The 22,295-nt window shown below is 39.8% G+C and overlaps 1 protein-coding gene across 1 annotated transcript in view; it reads right to left on the bottom strand.

Annotated features, from left to right (window-relative positions):
• The window catches only part of CTNND2 (catenin delta 2), a 506,399-nt gene that overhangs the window by 238,923 nt on the left and 245,181 nt on the right, over positions 1 to 22,295 (bottom strand). Inside the window, exon 7 of the mRNA XM_062503028.1 lies at positions 8,770 to 8,964. Within this exon, the coding sequence (XP_062359012.1) occupies positions 8,770 to 8,964 (195 nt within the window). The remainder of the gene's footprint in view (positions 1 to 8,769; positions 8,965 to 22,295) is intronic.

The following is a 22,295-nucleotide window of genomic DNA, read 5'->3' as shown; positions in this document are numbered from 1 at the left end:
AATGCGGCAAGTGAAAGCTGGTATTTCTATTGCTCCTCCTCCCCTGAACCGATAATTTTAGAGACAAAATCTGAAACCAACATTCCCTTTTTCCTTTAAATCAAATATCTGCAATACAGGAAATAGCATGTAACAGGTAACTTTTCATTAACAGCAAGATGCCATTCTGAAATTAAATACCATACCATTACTATACCATACTCCCTGTAAGAACCTGACAATATCTAACTGCATGTATACATGGGTTTTTTTTCTCCTCTAAGCCTCTTTAGATTCCTTTTACTCATTAATCTGAAGTCTATGGAATTACAAGTTATGCATCTGTTTAACTAAATCCCAGTTCCCTGCTGAAAAGCAATACTTAACACAACCCGAGGAAGGGTAACTGTATTAACTGGGATATAAAGTGCCTTTTGGAAACTGCCAGTGGTGATATGCAAGGATCAGACTTCTGATTCCCAAAGCTGAAGTTATGTTTGTACACCTTTCCGGTGCAGAAAACTGTGAACTAAGCCCTCTGTATGTGATTCGTCATGCCATTAAAATTGCAATCCCTCAATGTCATTTTACATAGTCTCATTTTATTTCACTGTGTGTTAATTTTCTAAATTTTCTTCATCATGTTTAAATCACCTTCAGTGATTTGAAACAGCTAATAACAAAAAAGCTACCAGGGGACCATCAAAAAGATGTATCTTCAAGTAAAGTTAAAAAAAAACAACAACACTTATTTGTTTCAGATATTATCTGAATGTTGACTATCAAATGCAAGGTGCAGAAACCCGTGGTATGAATACAGGTTGGAGGATGAAGGAATTAAGAGCAGCCCTGCCCAGAAGAACCTGGGGGTGCTGGTGGGTGAGAGGCTGGACACGACCCAGCCATGGGCACTCACAGCCCAGAGAGCCAAGTGTGTCCTGGGCTGCATCTAAAGCAGCGTGGGCAGCAGGGCCAAGGAACAGATTCTGCCCCTCTGCTCTGGTGAGACCCCACCTGCAGTGCTGCATCCAGCTCAGCACAAGAAAGACATAGATGTGTTAGAGCTGGTCCAGAGGAGGGCCACAGAGATGGTCAGAGGGCTGGAGCACCTCTCTTGTGATGGAATGCTGAGAAACTTGGGATTTTTCAGCATGGAAAAGAGAAAGCTTCAGGGAGACTTGAAAGGATACCTGAAGGGGGCTTGTAATAAAGCTGGAGAGGTATCTTTTAGCAGGGTTGTTGCAACAGGACAAGAGGCAATGGTTTTAAACAGAGAGGCAAGAAAGATGGAAGGTTTTTTTATACAATGAAGGTGGTAAGCAGCAACTGCAACAGGCTGCCCAGAGAGGTGGTGGATGCCCCATCCCTGGAGACATTCAAGGTCAGGTTGGACAGGGCTATGAGCAACCTGGTCTGGTTGAAGATGTCCCTATCTGCTGCAGAGGGTTAGGATGACTGGATCTTTGGAGGTCCCTTGCAACCCAATCTATTCTATGACTATCATTTTGTTTTAAACTATTTCATAACCATTAAAAAACCCAACAAATTTCAAAGGTCAAAAGATTAAGGTTTAAAACCTTAAAAATGGTACAAGAACAGTTTACTTGTATAAGCAAACAGATAAACACAGTTTGTGATAAAACACAATTACAATAAAGTAGCTTAATTGTTCTTGAAAGAAGAGTAAATCACTCTAAAGGATTCAGACATCTCAATTTTTTCATCTATTGAATTTCTGAGTATTGGAAAATTGCTTCAAAATCTGTAAAAAACACACATTGAAATAATGACTTCTAAAAATTTCAAAGATATTCACTACCTTATTACATACCAAGACGAATATTTACAGTCTTGTGAAAATGATGTACTTTAGCTTAATTCATGCATCCTTTGTAGCCTCATTCTCCTTTTTTACAAGGCAACAAAGGAGGTAGGAGACATGACAAAATGTTGAGACCCAAAGAAAGGCTAAGCTGACCAGCACAAAAATCATGCAGAAAATCAAGCCCTTGGGTACTTCAAAGCATCATTAAGAAGTCCATGCAACACCCTCCTCCTTCCTTGCTGTAAAAAAACTGTTAAAAAAATTTCTTGGACCTACTCAGCACTTCCTGTTCCCACAGATCTCTGGCTCCCTTAATGGCAAGGCAAGGCAGGGCCACTGGGCAGCAGAAGCAGCATGCGCTCCCAGGACAAGGCAGGGTTTCTGCCCCACTATGCCAGCTGCACAGGGAAGGCAGGGCAAACATAAGGAGATGGTGGCCAGTGCAGCTTTCCAGAAGCCGCTTCACAATGCCAGTCTACCAGTTAGAAGAGATCAGGCCTTTCCTACAGGAAGGCAGCCCCCAGGCAGCAGAGGCAAATGACATATGAACCTGGCTCTGAGAATCTGGACTGCCTCGCTTCACTTGTGTAAAGCAAATGAGGAGGAGGTCAGAACCATTTGAACATCCACAAGAACCAAAACCAGCAACCTCCCCTCCCTGCAAAAAAACAAATCTCAAACAAACTAAGAGTACAGTTAGTTTTGTATGGGCTGCTGCTGCCTGGGGAAGAAGACAAATGGGGATTTGGCTTCTTCTCTACTCCTTTAGGTCATGAATAGAGACACGATCCTCACCACAGACACCTCATCAGACAATACAAGGAGGCAGCTCAGTCACACTGGGAGAAAGGCCATCAGCCCAGTGACAAAAGGACCAGGTTTTCTTGTACACCTTCTCCTTGGACACTGGTTAAACTCCAGGACAGCAAAAGCCCAGGCCAAGTGCAGCAAGCATGACACAGCAAATGCTGCCACTGCCACCTGGCTCCTCTTCCCATCCCTCCAGCAGTATCTAGTCCATGAAGAAAGACTGGACTCCAGAAGAAAACACTGTTTCTACCCTACTAAAGCAAAACAGACTTTTACAGGAGAAAGGCAACATTACTACAAGCAGCACTTGAGATAAGGCATCCCTTGGTGCAGACTCTTCCTTCAGCAAATGAAGTAGGAGGCAGGAGTGGGATGGAAGGCAGGGAAGATGACAAGAGCATCTGTCCAGATACACAATGGCAATTCTTACCTTTGGCAGTTTTTCCTGAGCTGCATCACAGGATAATGAAATACTGCCACTGGCAAATGGCCAGGAGCAACAGATAACTCTTTCCTTTGAAAAGCAGCTGCCTTGGCTGTTCACAGCTCTCCAGTCGGCATTCCTCCTCCACACAGAAAGGCAGCTTGCAAATAGACATATTTCTACTTTGCACCTGCCATCACAAATTCCATGGGCCTCTTCTCTTGGATCGGTACTCTGTGCCATGGTGCCCAGGAAGTGGTGCAGCCTGTGACAGCACAGCTCTTAGGAACAGACATCTTCAGAAGTGCTGGTACGCTAGTGGAAGCACTCAAGCATCAGTGGGAGGAATCTCAGAGAGATGGACCCGGCCTGAAGGAATGGAGGTGATGAGAGAAGCCTGAGGGCAGCCTGGCAACTGCCTGCACACACAGGGACATTGGGCAGCTCGGAAGGTAGCACAAGAATTGCTGCAGGAGTGCACCTGCCACAAGTACATTCCCTGATAGGTAACTCATTGCAAGAGCATGCCTCATAAGCCCTTCAAATTCTGCCCTAAGCAACTCTTCAGAGACAATGCAAACTTTTACTGCTTACCCTTCTACTATCCAACCTCCTTCCAATAAATGCTTCCTTTCAGGGTTCTCTTTAATTTCAGCAGCATCAATCACAGACATTACTGCTCATTCTCCTAATGCTCTCAGAATGGTCTTTGCAGTACCTTGCATGCCCTGTCTTCATCAAGGAGGAGCTCCGTGCACCCAGCACTCCAAGGAGCACCAAGTGGTCATGTAAGCACACAAAGTCTCTTCAAGTATGACTGAACTGTGTCACAATGCCTTCCACATGGTGACCTTTGGGCAACTGAGACAGAGACCATTCCCAGGTTGTGCATCCTGAGGCCATCCCTAAGCTTTCATCCAGGGTGCCAGGGTTCCCCTGATGCCTGTGAGATTCATTTATCCTTCACAGAGCTGAGGAGGACAGATTCACTCCTCAGCTGCATCCTTGTCATTTTTCTAAGGCTGGAGTCAAAAGCACTCACCTGCAGCCCCTGAAACCAGTGAGTGCTCTTAAAGCATGAGTACTCTGCAGGTTTTAAGATGTAAATGCTCACAATCCACTGGCAGCACCAGTGCTCAGAAACACTTTACCCAATAAAGTCCCTCTTTGTAGAGAGTTCAGAACAATCACAGCTCTCCCATTTCTCATTCCTTCCTCCCAGACCACTGGGGACAGTACTCTTTCAAGGTTTTTACAAACTTTGTCTGGAAATTAGATCCGTTTTACAGAAGAGGGCTCATCTGTTTCTCTGAGGGACCACAACAGAAGCATGAGATTCTAGACAGTGATGCCACCCTCCAGAGGGTAACGACAACTGTTCACATAGACCCCAAGCTGCCAAAGCTGTGCTCCTGAGCTCCAGGTCAGCACTGACAGCCCACAACCAGAGCAGTGAGGATGTTCTGTCCTCAAGGCAGCTACAGAAATCCCAGGCTTGCAAAATAGTGTGATTTTGCCTGTTTTCATGTTTGACGTGGATTAAATGTCAATAACTATAGACTAGTTCAAAATTCCAATTCTGCAAATAAACAAACAGTCATTGATTCCATGTGCCACTCTGGTTGAAAGGCAACCCTTCCTCTCTCTTAATTAACAGCCCTCTTCAAATTCCATCAGTGCTCATGTAAACATCCCATCAAATAAGCTTATCTCTACTATATGAATAATTCAAAACCTTTAGGTTTATGAGGAAAATCAGTAACAAACCTGCCTGAACAAAAATTAGTAGTGTTGTTTAGTTGGATTACAAATACAAGCTACAACTTGCTATACAGTAAATAAATCAATTTGATTTTGTATTGTGTCTGAGTACTCCCTCCAAGCGCATCCTCTGAGGCTTCCCATTTCAAAAGGTAATTTTCACACTTACTGCTTTTAGTTGCAAAAGTTTGGGCTGGTACTTTTCATAGGAGAGAAGGCATTACCCTTTGAAGACCAAAAGGGATTGTTAAGTAAAAGTTTAACAACCAAAAGAGCTTTTACAGCTACTGCTGTCAAATTTGAAACATTACTTTTAGCTTAGACAGAATGATAGTAACACACCCAGTTATAATCTACACCATAGGTACAGACTGGCTGGAGAATGAAACAAGACTAGAACTGGGGAGACAGATTTGGGAGAGTTTGTGGATGAAAAGCTCCACATGACCTGGCAATATGCGCTTGCAGTCCAGAAATCCAACCTTATCTTGGGCTGCATCCAAAGCAGCGTGGCCAAGGAAGAGATTCTGCCCCTCTGCTCTGGTGAGGCCCTACCTTCAGTGCTGCTTCCAGCTCTGAGGTCCTCTGCACAAGAAGGACAGGGAACTGTTGGAGCAAGTCCAGAGGAAGCCACTAAGATGACCAGAGGGCTAAAGCACCTCTCCTGCAAGGACAGACTGAGAGAGTTGGGGCTGTTCAGCCTGGAAAAGAGAAGGCTCCAGGGAGAAGTTAGAGCCCCCTTCAGTACCTGAAGAGGGCCTACAAGAGCTAGTGAGTGACTTTTCAAAAGAGCACTAAGTGACAGGACAAGGGGGAATGGACTTAAACTTAAGGAGGATAGGTTTAGATATCAGGAAGAAATTCTTTACTGTGAGATTGGTAAGGCACTGGAACAGTTGCCCAGAGAAGCCGTGGACTCCCCATCCCTGGAAGTCCTCAAGACCAGGCTGGATGGGGCTCTGAGCAACCTGGTCTAGTGAAAAGTTTCCTGCCAGTGTCAGGGAAGATGGAATGTGATGATCTTTAAGGTCCCTTCCTACACAAACCATTCTGCGATTCTATGAAGAATTCATCCTACCTAAAGCTATTAGGGGAGATGTTCAGACACGTTTTCTACCTTCTGCAGTATGTACTGCAGAACTATCGTCATGCATTTTGTTCTCAAGTGAAATACAAAGAAAACACTAAAGTTAAAAACGAAAACATCACCCAAAAAACAGTGAGCATATAGAACAAACTTAATTTAGTTCACCCCATAGAGAAATTTTAGCTTACTGAATTTTGCTTACTGAAGGTTCATTCACCTAGAAGACACAAAACTCTTGAGGGGACTTAATCAGTTGTGTAAACATTCTTGAATGTAACATGTATTTAAGGGCACAAAAAGAGAAAGAGGTGATGTCTATAGTATGTAACCATTCCTGGTTACTCTTCCAAAGTAAGTGAAATTTTCAAATTCAGGAATAATGTGCTTCAAAATCAAACAAACAAAACACCCATAAAAATTCCCTCAAACCCCACAAAGTAAAACAAAACTAAAAAAAAAAAAAAAACTCCAACCAACCAGAAAAAAAAAACACACAAAAAATTTTAAATGGTTTTAAGTATAACTAACTTAATTTTTATTTCCAATGGGCAGTGTTAGCTGCAGAGAACAAAAAAAATCCAGGCTTTGGACAGCATCTTTAGACTAAGACTTTTGACTGCCTTCCCTTTTCTTTCTGTCAGAAGTGGAAAAGCATGCATCATGTTCATGATTAAAGTTATTTTTGTGACAGACAGAGGGTGTGAACTATGGTGTACAAAGGAGCACACTGAAGTCTTTAAGCTCCCCACTCTGCCATTACTCATGCACACAGAATATACAGGCCATGAGGCCTTGGCACATCATCTTCATGGAGTACACAGTAATCTACTTTCCTCATTTCTTAGGCCAAATAGCAATCCAGTCCTAAAATTTAAAAAAAAAAAAAATTAAAATCAAACAATCAAACACTTAGGAAAACCCAATAAAGGAAAAAAAATATGTGCAAACTTGAACTCCTTTCCCTCCTTTCTGTTAATTTGAAAAAAATTGTATGGTTTCCATCAGAAAGCATACGTTCCTATTGGTACGTGTACTAGAGGCAGGAGTCCGAGAGTTGATCCAATCCAGCTCAAAATTCCCTCTGAGCACTGACAGCTCTTCACCCTGGCTGTATGAAAGGCTGACAGCATCTGCAGCTGACAGCGAGCAACAGAGCAACAGAGTGATTGGCCTGGCACACATCCATCTGCTTTCATTTCCCCTGACCCTGATGATAGGGGTGCAGGGGGGAAGGCAAGGGAGGATCAACCCAACACAAAACTGGACTGATGGGGTCTTGCTTCAGAGTGAGCCTGCAGCAATGTTCAAATCCGCATCCCAAGTGGCAAAACCAAACTCACCCTCACAGGGCATGTTTCTGCTACCCATACAATCGTGGGCTTCTTATTTTTTTTCCCTACTAAACCCATCTTCATGTGTAACCAACTAACATCCCATATCCCAGTTTAATTCACTGAAATTGCTATCTGTGTTGACCAGGCTTCCTTCCTTATGGAGGTGCTGTTAGCACTACAGTCACGAGACAGCCTGCTACTTCAGCACAGGCAACCAAGGGATATTTTGCAAGCAAAACAAGAAACCCTCTTCAGGGCATGCCTGGGAAAGAGAGCATCATCTAGGCAGTATGAGGCAGCCACATGTGGAACAGGAGGCTTAAAGTTCAATAGAAACAGTAGCTTCAATCACTACCACTGTCTCCACTGCTCACTAATGTAGGCAGAGGTTTTGTCCCCTTCACGCAAAGAACAGTAATGTTTCCTCACATACAAGTGTGACTATACAAAACGTAAGACTGTGGTAGTTTCTTTAATAGGAGGGAAATGGTGCAATGGTGCTCCTCAAAAAGCATAAAGCTGTTGCAGGTATTTTGCTAGATAATTCTCTGGCTAAATTTCCTTTTTAAGATTTCCTCTTGTATTCTGAACACCCAAACTTGCAAAAGGCAGTAGGAAATGCAAAAACTGCCAGCTTTTCCCTTGGACAAATGGATTTTTAAGACAAGTTTAAAAAATAATTTTAAAAGAAAGTAAAATATCTTGCTCTGAAAAATGCATTTAACTTTTCCTTGTTGAAAATAGGAGTGATGTGAAAATGGACACAATCTTCCCTCTTTCATCAACACAGCAAAGAGGAAACACCAGAAATACTTACAATTCCTGAGGCAAGTTTCTTCCACATCTGCTTTAGGCTATTTTGGCTGTAGCATTTATATACTCTAGTTATTTTGTGCATTAAATACCATAAATATCCCTGTTGATTTTTGATCTATTTGTGGGTTCCAACATACAGCTGTATTTCATTTGGTTGAGAGGACATTCTGCAAGTAGGACTTGTACACCAAAGCATTTCAGGCACAATCATTATTTATGGATAAACCAGTGATGCTAACATCTTTTCCCTATGTTATAGTTCAATTTTATATCTGTGTACCTATACCAAAGCATACCTCTGCAGGAGCAAGGATGAACATTTACTTATGATTTACTTTGGGAGCAAGTGAACAATCACTTAGCTTCATGTGGCAGGAACTTTGTAGTCCCTTTGCAATGCAAAAAATACCTTTGTAAGCAAAAAAATACCCTAGCAATTTCTTCAGAGACAACCGATCTCTCTCCAAAACAACAAACTAGATTAATAAACACATTTTCTCTCTCCTTATGAGTAAGCTCTCTCCCCAAATAAGCTCGTACATGTAGCACAACATGAAGTTATTTTTCTCTTTTGCGCATGTATTTGGGGTTCAGCTGCCATCTGTAAAAGCTATTTTATTTGACTGGCATGCACATAATACATCTGGTTAAGCACATCAGGAAGAGGAGTTAATAGCAGAGAGTAAGTTACATATCTCACAGAAAGACAATCATGCAGGTTACATCCACCTACCTGTACTAGTGCGATATGTGCCTGTGTGTGCTGGTTGCAGAGGGTCCCCCTGACTCTGGCTGAGACTCCTCATAGGGGGCTTCTGATAAACTCTGTCTTCGTAAATAGGATCTATATGGTGTTCTGGAGACTGCAGTGCCCTTAACTCGGAGCCAAGGTGGCTGTGCTGGCTGCTGTAAGATGCCCGAGACCCAGCTGCAAAGAGATTTATAAGAGATGTTTAAGAGGGAGAAAACAAGAGACAAATACAGGATCTTACTATTAAAATTTTACTTGAAAGTAGAACTGACACACACACAAAAAAAATCCCAAACAAAACTAAGTAGTGTTTTCAACATGCAAATAGAAATAGCAAACAAGGGAAGCTACAGCCCCAGTTAACCACTTTAGCTGCATCATCCAGCTGCCTGCATCTACACCAAAATGCCACTTCTTCCAAGGAAACTACATATTTTGTTGAGATAGATATAATGTTTATCATTTCTTCTTAAACAAAGACCAAAGTACCCACCACCTCCTCTCAAAAATAAGAAAAAAAAACTCCGACTCTCCCTTCCAAAAAACCCCCAAAACCAAACTAAACCCAAACCAATCCCCTCACCCCCCAAAAAAATCAAAAAAGAAACAAAAAAAACAAAACAAGCAAAAAAAACCCCAAAACAAACAAAAAACCCCCAAACAAAAACCCCAAACAAACAGAAACAAGCAAGAAAAGGCAAAAGCTGTGCAACCCAGGAATGTCCTCAACTAAATGGGTCCAGGACTGGGGGAGGTAGGAGGGTTGGGGACCAAAAAAAAAAAAAAAAAAGGCAGCAGCAGTGAGAATGAATTTCACATGTTATGCCTATATCTGAAGATCTACAAATGAAATAAAATGGAGTTGATGAATGGATGCAGTTTTACATGAAAGCTGATCTTTCAAATGCTTCACAAAAGTGCAAAAGATTGGTTGTAACTTATTAACATTTTGTCTTCAACACCTTGAAAAATAATCAAGTTGCTAAGACTTTCTACGACTTAAATATCCTCTGAGAATGAGTAAATTAAACATGCCTCCTAAAAAAATTATTTTAATAATACAGCTTATTTCCTTTTTTTGGTAGATAACAAGATCAAATGCAATTTTATTAAAACATTTTCTTATTCTATTATGAAAAATAGATTGCATTAGAACATTTTAAAAAGAGACTTCTATATTTCCAGCTGTGATTGAAGTTGTCACTTCAATCCTTTTGCCACTCAGGTACTTGAGCTCTGTGGTCTGCTATCAAGATTGGCAAGGAGAGTCATGGGGATGCCACACAAACATCACAAATTTTAAAGGTAAGAATGAAGTAGACAGTAAGTATGCAAGGAACACTTGGCAAATGTCAGGGTCTATACCACCATAAAGTGGTAATATGCTGCATAAGTGTTTAGAAAAGCAATCAAAGACACAACCATTATGGCCCTTGCTGCTAGTTCTGTGAGGCTGAAATCCTGCAATGTAGGTGATGTTCCACCTACATGGAGCTTGTACTGCTCAGACCATAGGTATAGCCATTCCTGCTGAAAGCCTCTGCCACAATCATTGCGTTGGCAGTGGTTTTGTTGCATAAACAGACACTAAATACTTTTAAAATGCAAAGCACAGATACTAAGTAAGGTGAGATAGTGACACAGGAGAGAAATGAGAAATGTACACTGACACAACATTACTTAAACTTTAATACAAATTGTCCAGAGAAAAGAATAATTTATTCCCTTTCCTACTTCTAATCAGCTTGTGCCATATCTTCTGAATTTTTCAACACTCGTGCATGTTTTTAGTGGAATACCCTATCTGCATATTTTTCCCTTCAAACATTTTTCAGCTTGACTTGCCATTAGCACACACTGCTGAAAGTTATTCTGTTGCTCCCCTTACTAGAAAGTCTATAAAGAATCCCAAAGACATATTTTATCTCTAACTGCAGCAATTATCCAGAAAGTTGATATTACTATTACAGAATTAAGTTCTTCATGGTCTATATTTTCAAAGTGCTCTTTAGCCCTGCACCCTTGAGACTCATTTTCAGAACAGCTGAACTGCTCCCACTGAGGTTTAGTATCCTTCAGAGTGGCCTGAAAAACAGCCTGTTTTGATTATGTCCAATTTTCAATGCATATTTGGTTCAATCTGTATTCAGAGGAAAAAAATTTAAAAAAAAATTGAGATTTCAAACATTTAAGAATATCAAACCAGACTTGCTAAAGAATAAAGAATTACAACCCCTTCTAGAAGCACTACAATTCTTTTGCCCACATACAAGTTAACAGTGCTTCTTGAACAATAGATTTTCTTCCCAATCCAGTGTTTTCAAAGAAAACTCATTATTAAACTTTCAGTCCTGCTAGTTGTTACTTAGAGATGATGCATCCAACATCAGAGAATATCCAGAACTCTCATGATCATGGTGGTAAAGAAGTGGGGTAGCAGATTAATTAAAAAAACTCAAACCAAACCAATCCAAAACCACTGAGAAGAACTATTACTTAGTGGTTCAAAAAAATTCATTATTTAATGGTTAAAAAAACCCAGCCATTAATTAATTATTCCAAGAGTCCAATCTTGTTTGACAAAAGACTGAGAAATTATTGGATTGCAATGCCAGAGATGCATCACATCAGAAGGTATATAGAAGACTCTACAGCTCTAAAATAGCTGTGAGAGGCATCAAATTAAAAAAAAAAGTTCAATTAACTTTTTTTACCAGAAAATGATTAGCTATATGAACAAAAGCATATAGTTTTATATAGTGTAAGTATATACAGTTTATATAGTGTAAGTTTATATAGTAAGCAGTCTTCTCTTTCTTCTGAAGCCTCCAACACTGAAAACTGAAAGCAAGTGGAATGCTCCTTCTTCTACATCACTGTGGAGCTTTTAGAAGTCATCTGTGGCCAGGTTCCACCCGGGTATCACATGAGCCCCCAGCCAGGTGAACTGGATTGGGGCAACAATGATAACATAGAACTGTCCAGATGAAACTACACATTCCTACATGTGGTATTTCCTCTCTTCCCACTTTCAAGAGGGGTAATAGAACACATGAAAAGTGCAGTCCTACCAAAATGGATCAAAAAGTCAATCTCCACTCTTTACACTTGAAAAATGTGCATCCTACTAGCTAGCTTTTTCCGCATTACTTAGATATTTTCCTCAGAAGTATAGAGAAATAGTTGTTTCCTAGGAAAATGTTATTTTTTGACAAAGTCTCACTTCCCACAGGAAGATAAATACTATAATCAGACAAGTGTAAAATGAGAGAAACACACAAAATAATCCCTAATTGCTCTTCAGAGCTGGTGCAGGCCATCAAGAAAATAAATACAACAGATACGTTTGAATGACACTGCTAATCTGACAGTTCAGGTCAAAAAAGTAAACCAATATATTGGCATTTGTCATTGTAAGAAACTGAAGACATTAGAATTACTGAAATTAATGGATCATGGGCATTTGCACATGCTCTAATAAACCCTGGGCGGTTTTCATCTGGGCCGCTTTTGAAAGCCTTTATAACCTGTCACCCTACCTTGCTGCAGCTTTAAGAAGCTCTACAAAGTCATGATACTCTCTAAACATCTCTAATAGCAAGAGAACACAGTACTGTCCTCCTGTCCAGGATGTAAGAGCTCCTTGGAAACACAAAATGCACAAGTGATAATGTTAAAAAACCCATTCAGATTTGACCACATAAACCATTCAGCCCTCATTCAGAAATCCCTGATTATTAAATACATTGATCAAGAGTCCTGTTAAACAATTTCCTTTATATAATGATGGAGGAACATCATTAGTGGGACACCAGCTGAAGATCAAAAACCATTGTATTACCCCTTGTCAGTTATGTGTTAACAACTTCAGTTAATTAATTAATTAAACTTTGTTGCAACCCCACACCTTGCAACACACAGCAGACCTCTGGCTACCTGAGGCTCTAAGTATCCAAACAGACTGAACACCCTGTAACACTTCACACCTAGAAGATGAACATTTCTGACAAAAGGATTAAAGATCCACAGCTGGCTATATCAATTCTTAATTTTAAATATAATGACAATGTTGCTTAGACTATAAGTTTGTTTTTTTATTAAAAAAAACAAACAAACAACAACCAACCCCAGACTGTGGTAAAATTGCAATAAGCCCATCATTGAGATAACGGCCCACAGGAACAGAATCTGAAAGAGAAACAGGAATTTTGTGGCTTTGATATGTTGTATGCTTTTCAGAGGACTGAAAGAACTTTTTCATTTAAACAACACATTATGGCTGAAAACCCTTTTTGACAATAATTTCTCTTAGATGCCTGCCATGAAATGCTATTATTAAATAAATAGTAGCATAATGATAATGCTGCTTATTAAATAATATATATACTTAGTAGATAAGGTCACAGTTTCATGGAAATTCTGAAAAAGCAACATATGAGAAAGAGCATATGAATAGTGGGAATTTTACTCTGAACTCATATGCAATGAAATGTATTTTACATATACTAGCCTGTCTTAATTTACATAGCAAAAAAATTGATGTGAATGCAAGTGCAGAATTAGAAGTGAGCAGGAGAAGTCAAACATTCACAGCTCAAGTTTTGATACGGACTTTGTTTTGTGCCAGAAATTTAAGCAGAAACATCTCCAAAATGCCTGCCTGAATGCATTCATCTTCTAGTCATAACATCGGAAAAGGAAGTATGATCTACAAGTAATATGGCTGTAAACAAAACTAATAAAACTCAGATAAGGGGAATGTAATAGCACTGCGTGATGAAACTTATTGTACCAAAGAGAAGATAGCACTTCTAACCCAACTACTGAAAGTGAATATAAATTGTTAAGACATGACAGATGGTTAAATTAACCAGTAAGACATGAGAGGCCATATGGCAGTATCAGCTAATGCACACCTTGGTACATCAGCTTGGGCCCCTAGCACACCAAAGATCTGCAGTCACTAGAATCAGGACGCAGTCCACAGTGAACTCTTTCTAACTGGGCTTAGGGTTTTTTAAATACAGGATTCTCACCTGTTTAGATTTTACATACAAACACAAACGTATCATTTTTTTCTTTCCCGAAATACTAGAATGAAAGATTAACTAATGAAAGCTCAGAATTAAAACTCAATTCTGTCTTTGCACTTTTCCCATTACATTATTGTGTCTATGACTTGGGACTATTTGTACAGATACAGAAAGAAATAACGCCCTCAGTGAATTGACTAATTGCACATGACATCTTTCAGCTGATATCAAAATCTGGATCTGGAAGAAAACTCCATTGATATGCTACTTTGGCATCCTCAGCCTACACTACAGGAGCTCCACACCAAACAAAAAGTCTGTGCCCCAACATTTAAGTCCCCAGAACAGAAAGAAGAGCCTTACCTCATCTGTCAGTACCTTAGACTGCTTTTCCTCAGGTTTTCTACTTAAAATAGGGAAGCGCAATACTATTCATGTCTGAGTGTTTCTTGCAAACTCTCACTGCACTGTCAAACCTATTAGCAGTGTCACTGTCAGGTTACTGCCACGTTCAGCTCTCACTGTGGAATCTCCCAGACATAATTTGTCCATTAACCAGATTAAGTATCTTAGGAAAGTCTCCTCAAAACAGATTGGCTTTGGCTGCTTAAGGAATACTGCAAAACCAGCATCTGAACTAGGGCCAGCAGTTTTCACATCAGTGCTAAAAACAGAGAAAGGAAGGAGGGAAAAGAGGGACTACACTTTTTTAAGTGTAATAAACAGGCCCCAAATAAACTTTAAAAAAAATCCAACAAAGCTTATTATGTCTTATAAGAAGTACCTACATAACTTTTATACCATTTAAACTTGTTTTTAACCAAATATTGGCATCCATTACATTACTCAGCATATTTAAAACAAAAAATAAAGGTAAAAATATTTTTAAATGGTCTATGATTTTAGTCTTGCAATCTAACTTTACTGCAAATTATTGTATCAGTTAGTACAACTGTAAGAATCTAGGGATAACAGAAAAAACACACCATAAATTTGTACCTCATCCCAAGCATTTTCTTCTTTCTGTTTCTGCCCTCGCTCTGTTGGAAAGCATTCACCTGCTTAAAACATTTTATCAAAAATAAATTGCTAGTGGAGAAGAAAAGTTTGACTGGGAGCAAAGATATAAGAGGCAAATACAGCCAGGAAGAAATAGCAGATTAAATGTGACAGACAAGTTCAGGGAGATAATTCCTATTTCATTTTTCATCTAGGGTAGTGTCAATGAAGAAAAAACTAAAAACAAACTGCCCCAAAGCAATCACTACCATACATCAACAACTTCCCTCCAGCAGGGAAGGTTTTTTTTTTTTTTTTAACCATTTAGCAAATGATTGCACTGTTACTTTGTGTTTATTTGGGTTTTTTCACTTCCCCCTTTTAAGCTTTGCCTCTTCCATGCCTCTCAACCCCGCCAATTTTACAAGAGCAGGGAAAAGAAGTCCCATGCACAAATGGGAAGAGATGCTGCTATCTGGTTATACAAATCACAGTTCCTAACTTTGCTGCTCACTACCCACTCTGAGCGAGGGCCCAGTGCCTCAGCAACAGGATGATGTTACTAAGCAACACAGCCAAGCAGCTCTGCAGAAGCTGTTTGGATAGTTCACTACAGCCACATAACAACTGAAAACATTAGTCCTTTGTAGCAGCAGAGATCTTTGAACTTTTCCTTATCTTGATCTTAGAAAAGATAAAAATTTATTATTTCCAATTCTGCTTGTGATGCATCATGGAATCTATGCTGATGCAGGGGGCTGTGGCAATGCATTCGATTCAGCAAGTAAAGGAATTAAATACTGGTGTACTTGATGAGACGTGCCCCAAAAGCGAACATCCAGAAAAAAAAAAGCCCTCTGTGGGATAGTCTGTGAAACCTCACAATGAATGCTTCACTGACAAGGATTGCAAACCAAAGAGAAGCAACAGAACATCCTTAATTCCCCAATACTGTGTCTTCCTTCACAAGGATGTACCTAAGCAAACTTGGAGGCCAAACTTTTGCTGGTTAAGCAGCAGTATAGGCTAAACCTCCAAAACCCCAAAGGTCTTGACAGGGCACTTACAGCAGCATGAATGATTTGCTAAAAAGCACTGCTGCCTCCAGCAAAACTAATCAGGCACTATTGCACTAATGCTTGCTGGTGAAAATTTAACTTTCTGATCGTGTTTAACACTGTGGAAAAGCACAGCAGCTAAAAACCCCAGCAGTTCTGAATCCTTCTCCCAAACTGAGCATCAGCTCAGTCAACCTTAAATTGGAGTGAGATCTCACAGCAGTTCTGGTGCAGGCGGAAAGGGAAAAACCTTTCCACATCAACTCCTCCCTGCATGGAGAAGAGAAAGAATATCTAGAGCTTAAATCCAACTACAAGTGAAAATCCCAAGGTTTTCATAGAGAATTTAAGGAAAGTGTTTTGTGGACCAGTGCTTCCCAAATGAAAAAAACACAGGCACTGTGCAACACTGTGGGAAAAGTAACACCAGAAAACAAAACTCAATTGGGTAATGAAGTGTCAAGTCTGCTCAACTGCAGTATTCCTCAACTGGGTTTTGCTGGGCAACCTGAATTCTTCATCTAATTGTACTGATGTTCCTAGAAGTTCACAGTTTCAAGAGGTGGTTTTCCTGCTAAGAGGGAAAAGGCAAACATATTTCAAATGAATCCTGATCACAATGCACTTTTTAAAAAGTATCAACTTATTATGAATATTCTTGTTTGGAAAACCTGTGTTCCAGTTTCTGACAGACTCAGCTGAAATATCAAGACACTGCATCTGGGGATTGCTCACAGAAAAGTTGGCAACATACCTTTTGCAATTCCTTTTACAAGAAGATTGCGCATTATTAGAGGCGTAAACAGTATTAATTTTTGGAAATTTTTATTTGAAACTCTTTGTACTCAAACTTGCCTTCCATTAAGAGAATATCGAAAAGCACTGGTAGTATTTGTTCCTTCATGTAAGGTCATCTTTGATAGAATGTTAAACACTTTCTCCTCCCAGAGGCTTTCTGCTCCTCAGTAAAAACCTACTTGCAGTCCCTGGCATCAAGACTTCTCCAAGACATGAGGTATAAGTATGTGACATTCCAGGACAAAAAAAAAAAAATGGAGTTCATTAACTTTGTATTTTTGTCAATGTCAAATTCAAGAAAGGAAAGATATCTCTGGATATTCTGTGACACACTCTATTAGTCCTCAAGTTTTCACTATCCATTTGAGACTCATTGCATTTAAAATACGGGAGTTAAAACATGGATATTTTATTAAATGTATACATAATCAATTTGAATACAATCTAACTAAAGAATTTAGTTATTCCTGTAAAGAAATTTAGACCAACAATTACCCGCTTTTATAATTATACTCAAAAGATTATTGTTCCATTATTCAAGCTGGTTTTACGTTGTTTCCATTATGTACCTATTGAGACCTCTGCTAAAAAACTTAAGATAATCTCCTATTACTAAAATCATTATAATCTAAAGCAATTCTAAAAGGGATGCTCTAAATAAAAAGAAATGCTGAATGTAGAGACAAAGAAAAGGAATACTGTTAACACCATGATACGAATAGCTCAAGGATTTAAAATTTATGCTGAAATAATAACTGTATCCCATAAAATAAATGTCTCTTTTAATTCATAATTCTTACTAATATAGCAATCACTCAACAGCATGCATTTAGCATCCAACTTCCAAAAACTGAGAAAAATACCTTACGTAAAACCTTCCACAATAATCAACAAGCAAAGGAAGAAATGGATGGTTACAGATTCTTTTCAGCAGAAACTCATTGTAAGAAAAAAAATGGAAGAGCAGGGGAAGAGCAGGGGAAGAGCAGGGGAAGAGCAGGGGAAGAGCAGGGGACAAACACAGCAAAACAGATTTTGCAATTAACCTCACAAATTCAGATAATTTCTGAAAAGCATGGCCAGAAAAGGATCTTAGGCTGGAAGAGTGCTGTCACTCCATCAGAGTCCATGCTAAAATGAAATGGCCATGACAAATACTGCAGGAGACAAATGGTGGAAGAAGGTCACAGATCTAAGATAAGGAACATAAGAAATGTGTTCACAACAGTCTACAACAAACTACTGGAAATGTTCAGCTTCAAGAATGGCTTTAACAGTTTCAACAGTAATTTCAACTAGAAGAATGAGATTCCTGTAGTCCAAAGGTGACAAGCACTTGAGACATTCTGAAGTGTCACACAATTAGTTCCTGGTTATTCATAAATGCAAATTGAAACTATTTGCATGTCAAATGGCTGCCCTGCCTGTGAAGCCAATACTTCCATGGCCATATGGCTGGCTGAAGAGAAATGCGTCAAGTTTTGCCAGCTTTTACAAAAGTGGTCCAAAATCTACTGCAGACTGAAAGAAGAGTGACACACAATCACAACCTTGATAAACTTCAGAGAAAACGTTTTTTGGCTAAGACAGTTAATTCTTGAATTACTGGATTCACAAGATAAGATCTTAAGCATAGCAGAATACAAACTAGATCACTTGGGAAGAGATACTCAGTTAAGTTCAGCATTAGCTGATTTTTGCCAAAGTCACCTCAAGATGCAACAGACACAAGGATGACATGAGCTACACAGGAACTACAACTTCAGATAGAAAGAAACACAAAATTTCTATGAATAAACCTTGTAAACTTTGAAGTTTGGTCAGAGACCAGATAAAGTGCAATCATGGCTGGGGGGAGTCACTGTACTTGCTAGGGCTATCAGGTTCAAATCTCTTGAGGGAAAATGGGGGAGCCCTAGCTGACAAAGATGCTCCAGTCAAACACATCATGGTTGGTTAGTCAAAGCCCTAAAATCAAAGGCTGATGGTGAAAAGGCACTCAGAAAGTACCTTTAGCTCTCACTCCCTCTTTGGTCAGATGAATTAAAGAAATATAGAAAGAAAACTTGGGTTGTAAGGAACCTTAAAAAATCATCTAGTTCCAAACACCTGTCACCATGGGCAGGGATAACTATCCTAAAAGGATATCCTAAAAATCACTGGCCAGGGACTCAACTAATCCTGTCTTTTTTTCAAAGACAGTAAATCCTTCATCAAATTAATTATTCTTACTGGGATTCAGCACTCTTAACAAAACACCTCTACTTCCTATGTGAAGCTATGTAATCTAGAAGCCTCTCCTCTGTTTAGAAACAGAGGAAACGCTACATCAAGTCTGTGTACAACAAGCTTCCTGTTTCTTGATAATCCATGCAGGACAGCTCAGAACAGATGAGGGCTAATAAGTGTCTCTTGCCTATAGAGGGACACAGCTGTGTACAGCTCTCTCCAGATGAAGTCCTAACCCTGTGTAACACTCCCCGTTTTGCTTGCTATGAGAGGCCATGTTAGTCCATGAAATATTCTATTATGTTCCCAAAACAGGTGGCTGAGATATGTTGTACTCAACCAGATCACACAGGTATTCTCCTACTCTTCTTCTCAGCCAAAGAAGCTGAACATGTAACTAGCTATTAAGTGTATTATTACCTCAGCTTCAGTTCTGTTCTTTCCCTCCCATGTGCAAAACCCTTTCTACACAGTATTTATCTTCTTTCCAGAAAATGCCTCCTAATATTCCACTATCAAGAAGTTTCCTTGGCTTACTTCATGGTTTTGTGCCAAGATAATAAAATGAAAAAGTATTTTTCAATTAGCCAAAAGAGCTCTCCTTGTGGAACTTTATTAGGAATACCCTTCCTTCCAATTACTTCAATCTTCAAAACGATGAACTGAAAATGTTCCTTTACCCAGGTCCCTGCCCAACTACGCTCCTGCAAGAATTTCCATCTTCTCTAGCTTAACTAAACATTTCCCAAGTGGCACTACAGAAAATCCAAGTTCAGAGCCCTGACAGGAAACAGAAAGACATCACATATCATCTAAGAAAAGGTCAGTAAGCAGACCATTCCAGCACAATCTGTCTTTGGAGAACTCATGTTGCAAATTATCCCATTAACTATTCACTACGCTCATGTATTATGTTATCCTTTCTCTTGCATTTTGTTGCATTGTCCAAAGAGCACTGTGATTAGCAGGTCTAAAATTTTTCTTTCACTCCGTCTTCCCCTTCTCCAAGGTATATTAGCCCCAAATATGAAAGCAGCTGTCATCTTCTCCCCCTCCGCTCTCTTTTCCCCCACAAGTATTTGATAAGAGTCCAACTCACCCTCCTTTACAGACCATGCTGCCAGGACTTTGAAGAGCTCATGACACCTTTTGGTGATAAAATGTAAACATGGCTGCATTCCCACTGAACCAGGATGCTCAGGAAAGTTGTGGGGTGGGGGAAAGACCCCATGGAGAGGTGTGATTTCGCTCTCCAGTGACAGGAAATCTACCCTAGTATCAGAGGGTCACAGCGTCTTCTCCACCCTTGGTTTCCTCTCAGGCAACACTCTTTAAACCTAGGGACAGCTTTAGCCCTATGATCAAAAGCTTTTACTGCCTGAGAGCAGCACGGCTGGCTAGCTGAGAAAAGAGATGCTTTGTGTCTGGATTGGACAGAGAGGATAAGGGCCATAAGACAAAGACATATACTCTGAAGGAAGTAAATATAGAAAAGCATATGCAAAAATTTCCTCAGTAAAGTGGGGATTGCATGAGATTTCAATCCATTTATATTCAAATTAATATAGTACTTTTCTATTATAGCATCATAGAATGTTTTGGGTTGGAATACACCTTAAAGATTAGTTTAAACCCCCTGACACGGGGTTGAAACAACTTCACTAACATACTGTAAGTTGCAACTCGATGTACTTATTAAAAGTCTTTGTGATCCAACTGGCAGTTTCCTATGCCATGCCTTATAATTGTAAGATTAGTCATTACTTGGTCCTTCTCATTTCAGCATATTAAATTGTGACTTTTGCTACTAACCACTTATAATAATGTACAGTTCCATGAATTCATTATCATTAGGCAATCTCTGTCTGTCCTCTCCAATACCACTTTTATACCAAAAGGCATTCTTTTCTGGGTCCACAGCTATGTGATCTGCAAATCTGACCCTATGATTACTGAAAAATTGCCTCATTTATCTCCCATGATTGCTCATAGAGCAAATTTGGCCCTGTGTAACTTCTGGCAGCTGCTACTACTGACAAGAAATGTGTTTCACCTATGAGCACTCTGCATGTGGCACAGGCAGACATGGACAACTTCTCCACCCAAGCTTTGGCCTTAAATAAAGGGGGCCTTCCTCAACTGCCCATTTTGCCATCTTCCTTCTGCCATAATTAATTACTTTTGATCAGAGGCACCTGCACTGCTTTCAAGAGAGTGTGTGTACACAACAACCAAAAAGCCATTAAATATGCCAACAAATGAATGCTTATGTTACTGATGAGCTGCATACTGACTTTCCAAATCTCAGCTGCTCCACCTACTTCTAACAGTTTCTGTGCCACAGCAAATGGAAAGCATGATGCTTTCCACCACAGTAAAAATAAAGAGCTTGTTCTCACTTCCCTCAAATACCCAAAGACCATGATGAACGTAAGATTTCTGTCATTTTTTATCAATACTTTTGCAAAAAACCTTTCCAGGCTACTGGATAATGCCTTGCAACAGAGTTTGAGACTGAGGAAGCTGCAGCTTTCATATGTGCCTTCTCCGCCCAGTGCACAAGCAAGACAAAAAAACAGTTGTCCCATTTTGGACTGTACAGCACAAATAAGTATTTTCACTGATGCCAAAAGCCTGAGTGTCAGAAATTTGACAGAAAGGGACCTTGCCTTTGCTTATACTCCTTATCCCATACAACAGCACAGTCTTCTGCTCCCAAGAAGTGAGTTTGAGGCCAAAGACGTATGGCACAGAATCACACTCCTGTCAACTGAAGAGGACAAGAGGTAAATGAGGACACCACTGAGACCTGAAGGCAATTACAAGGGTTGTAATAGGCAAGGATGAGACTTAGCCTCACTAGCACACCCTTAAGAGCCAAAAATTTGGATGTATGAGGCCCTATTCTTTTCCTGCAATCTCATACTAAACAGAATGCAAATCAACGTAAGCAAGACAAGCATATGAACTGTAGTGTCAACACTGGTTAACATATTTCTATTGCTCTAATCTAAGTTCCATAAAATCAGGTTCCCAAAACACTGCTCTTTGATTCCACTGGATTTCTGTAGCCAAGAAATATTGAAAAATTCCAGCTCCTTGGTTTAACCATCCTCCTGCTAGGGACAAAGACTCTTTGTTAACTTTTTGTCAACTTTACCTCCTTCTTGTGCTCCTGGTCAGCAGGTATATAAGCAGAGGCATTTCAAAACCTGCTCTGATGCTTAAGAAATTTCTTCTAGTGACTTGCATGCTTAAAATTAAATCCTGGCCTTCTTAGGTACACTGCTAAAGCTCAGGACCAGAGGCCAGAAACCACATGTGTGGTTACCAAGCAACAGCACAGGCCTCAGTAGTCCCCAGAAGCATATCTGATGTTAAATTCACCTAA

The sequence above is a fragment of the Cinclus cinclus genome, chromosome 1, assembly GCF_963662255.1.
Source record: "Cinclus cinclus chromosome 1, bCinCin1.1, whole genome shotgun sequence".
NCBI classification, from domain to species: Eukaryota; Metazoa; Chordata; class Aves; order Passeriformes; family Cinclidae; genus Cinclus; species Cinclus cinclus.
This window is presented reverse-complemented; position numbering and strand designations above follow the sequence as displayed.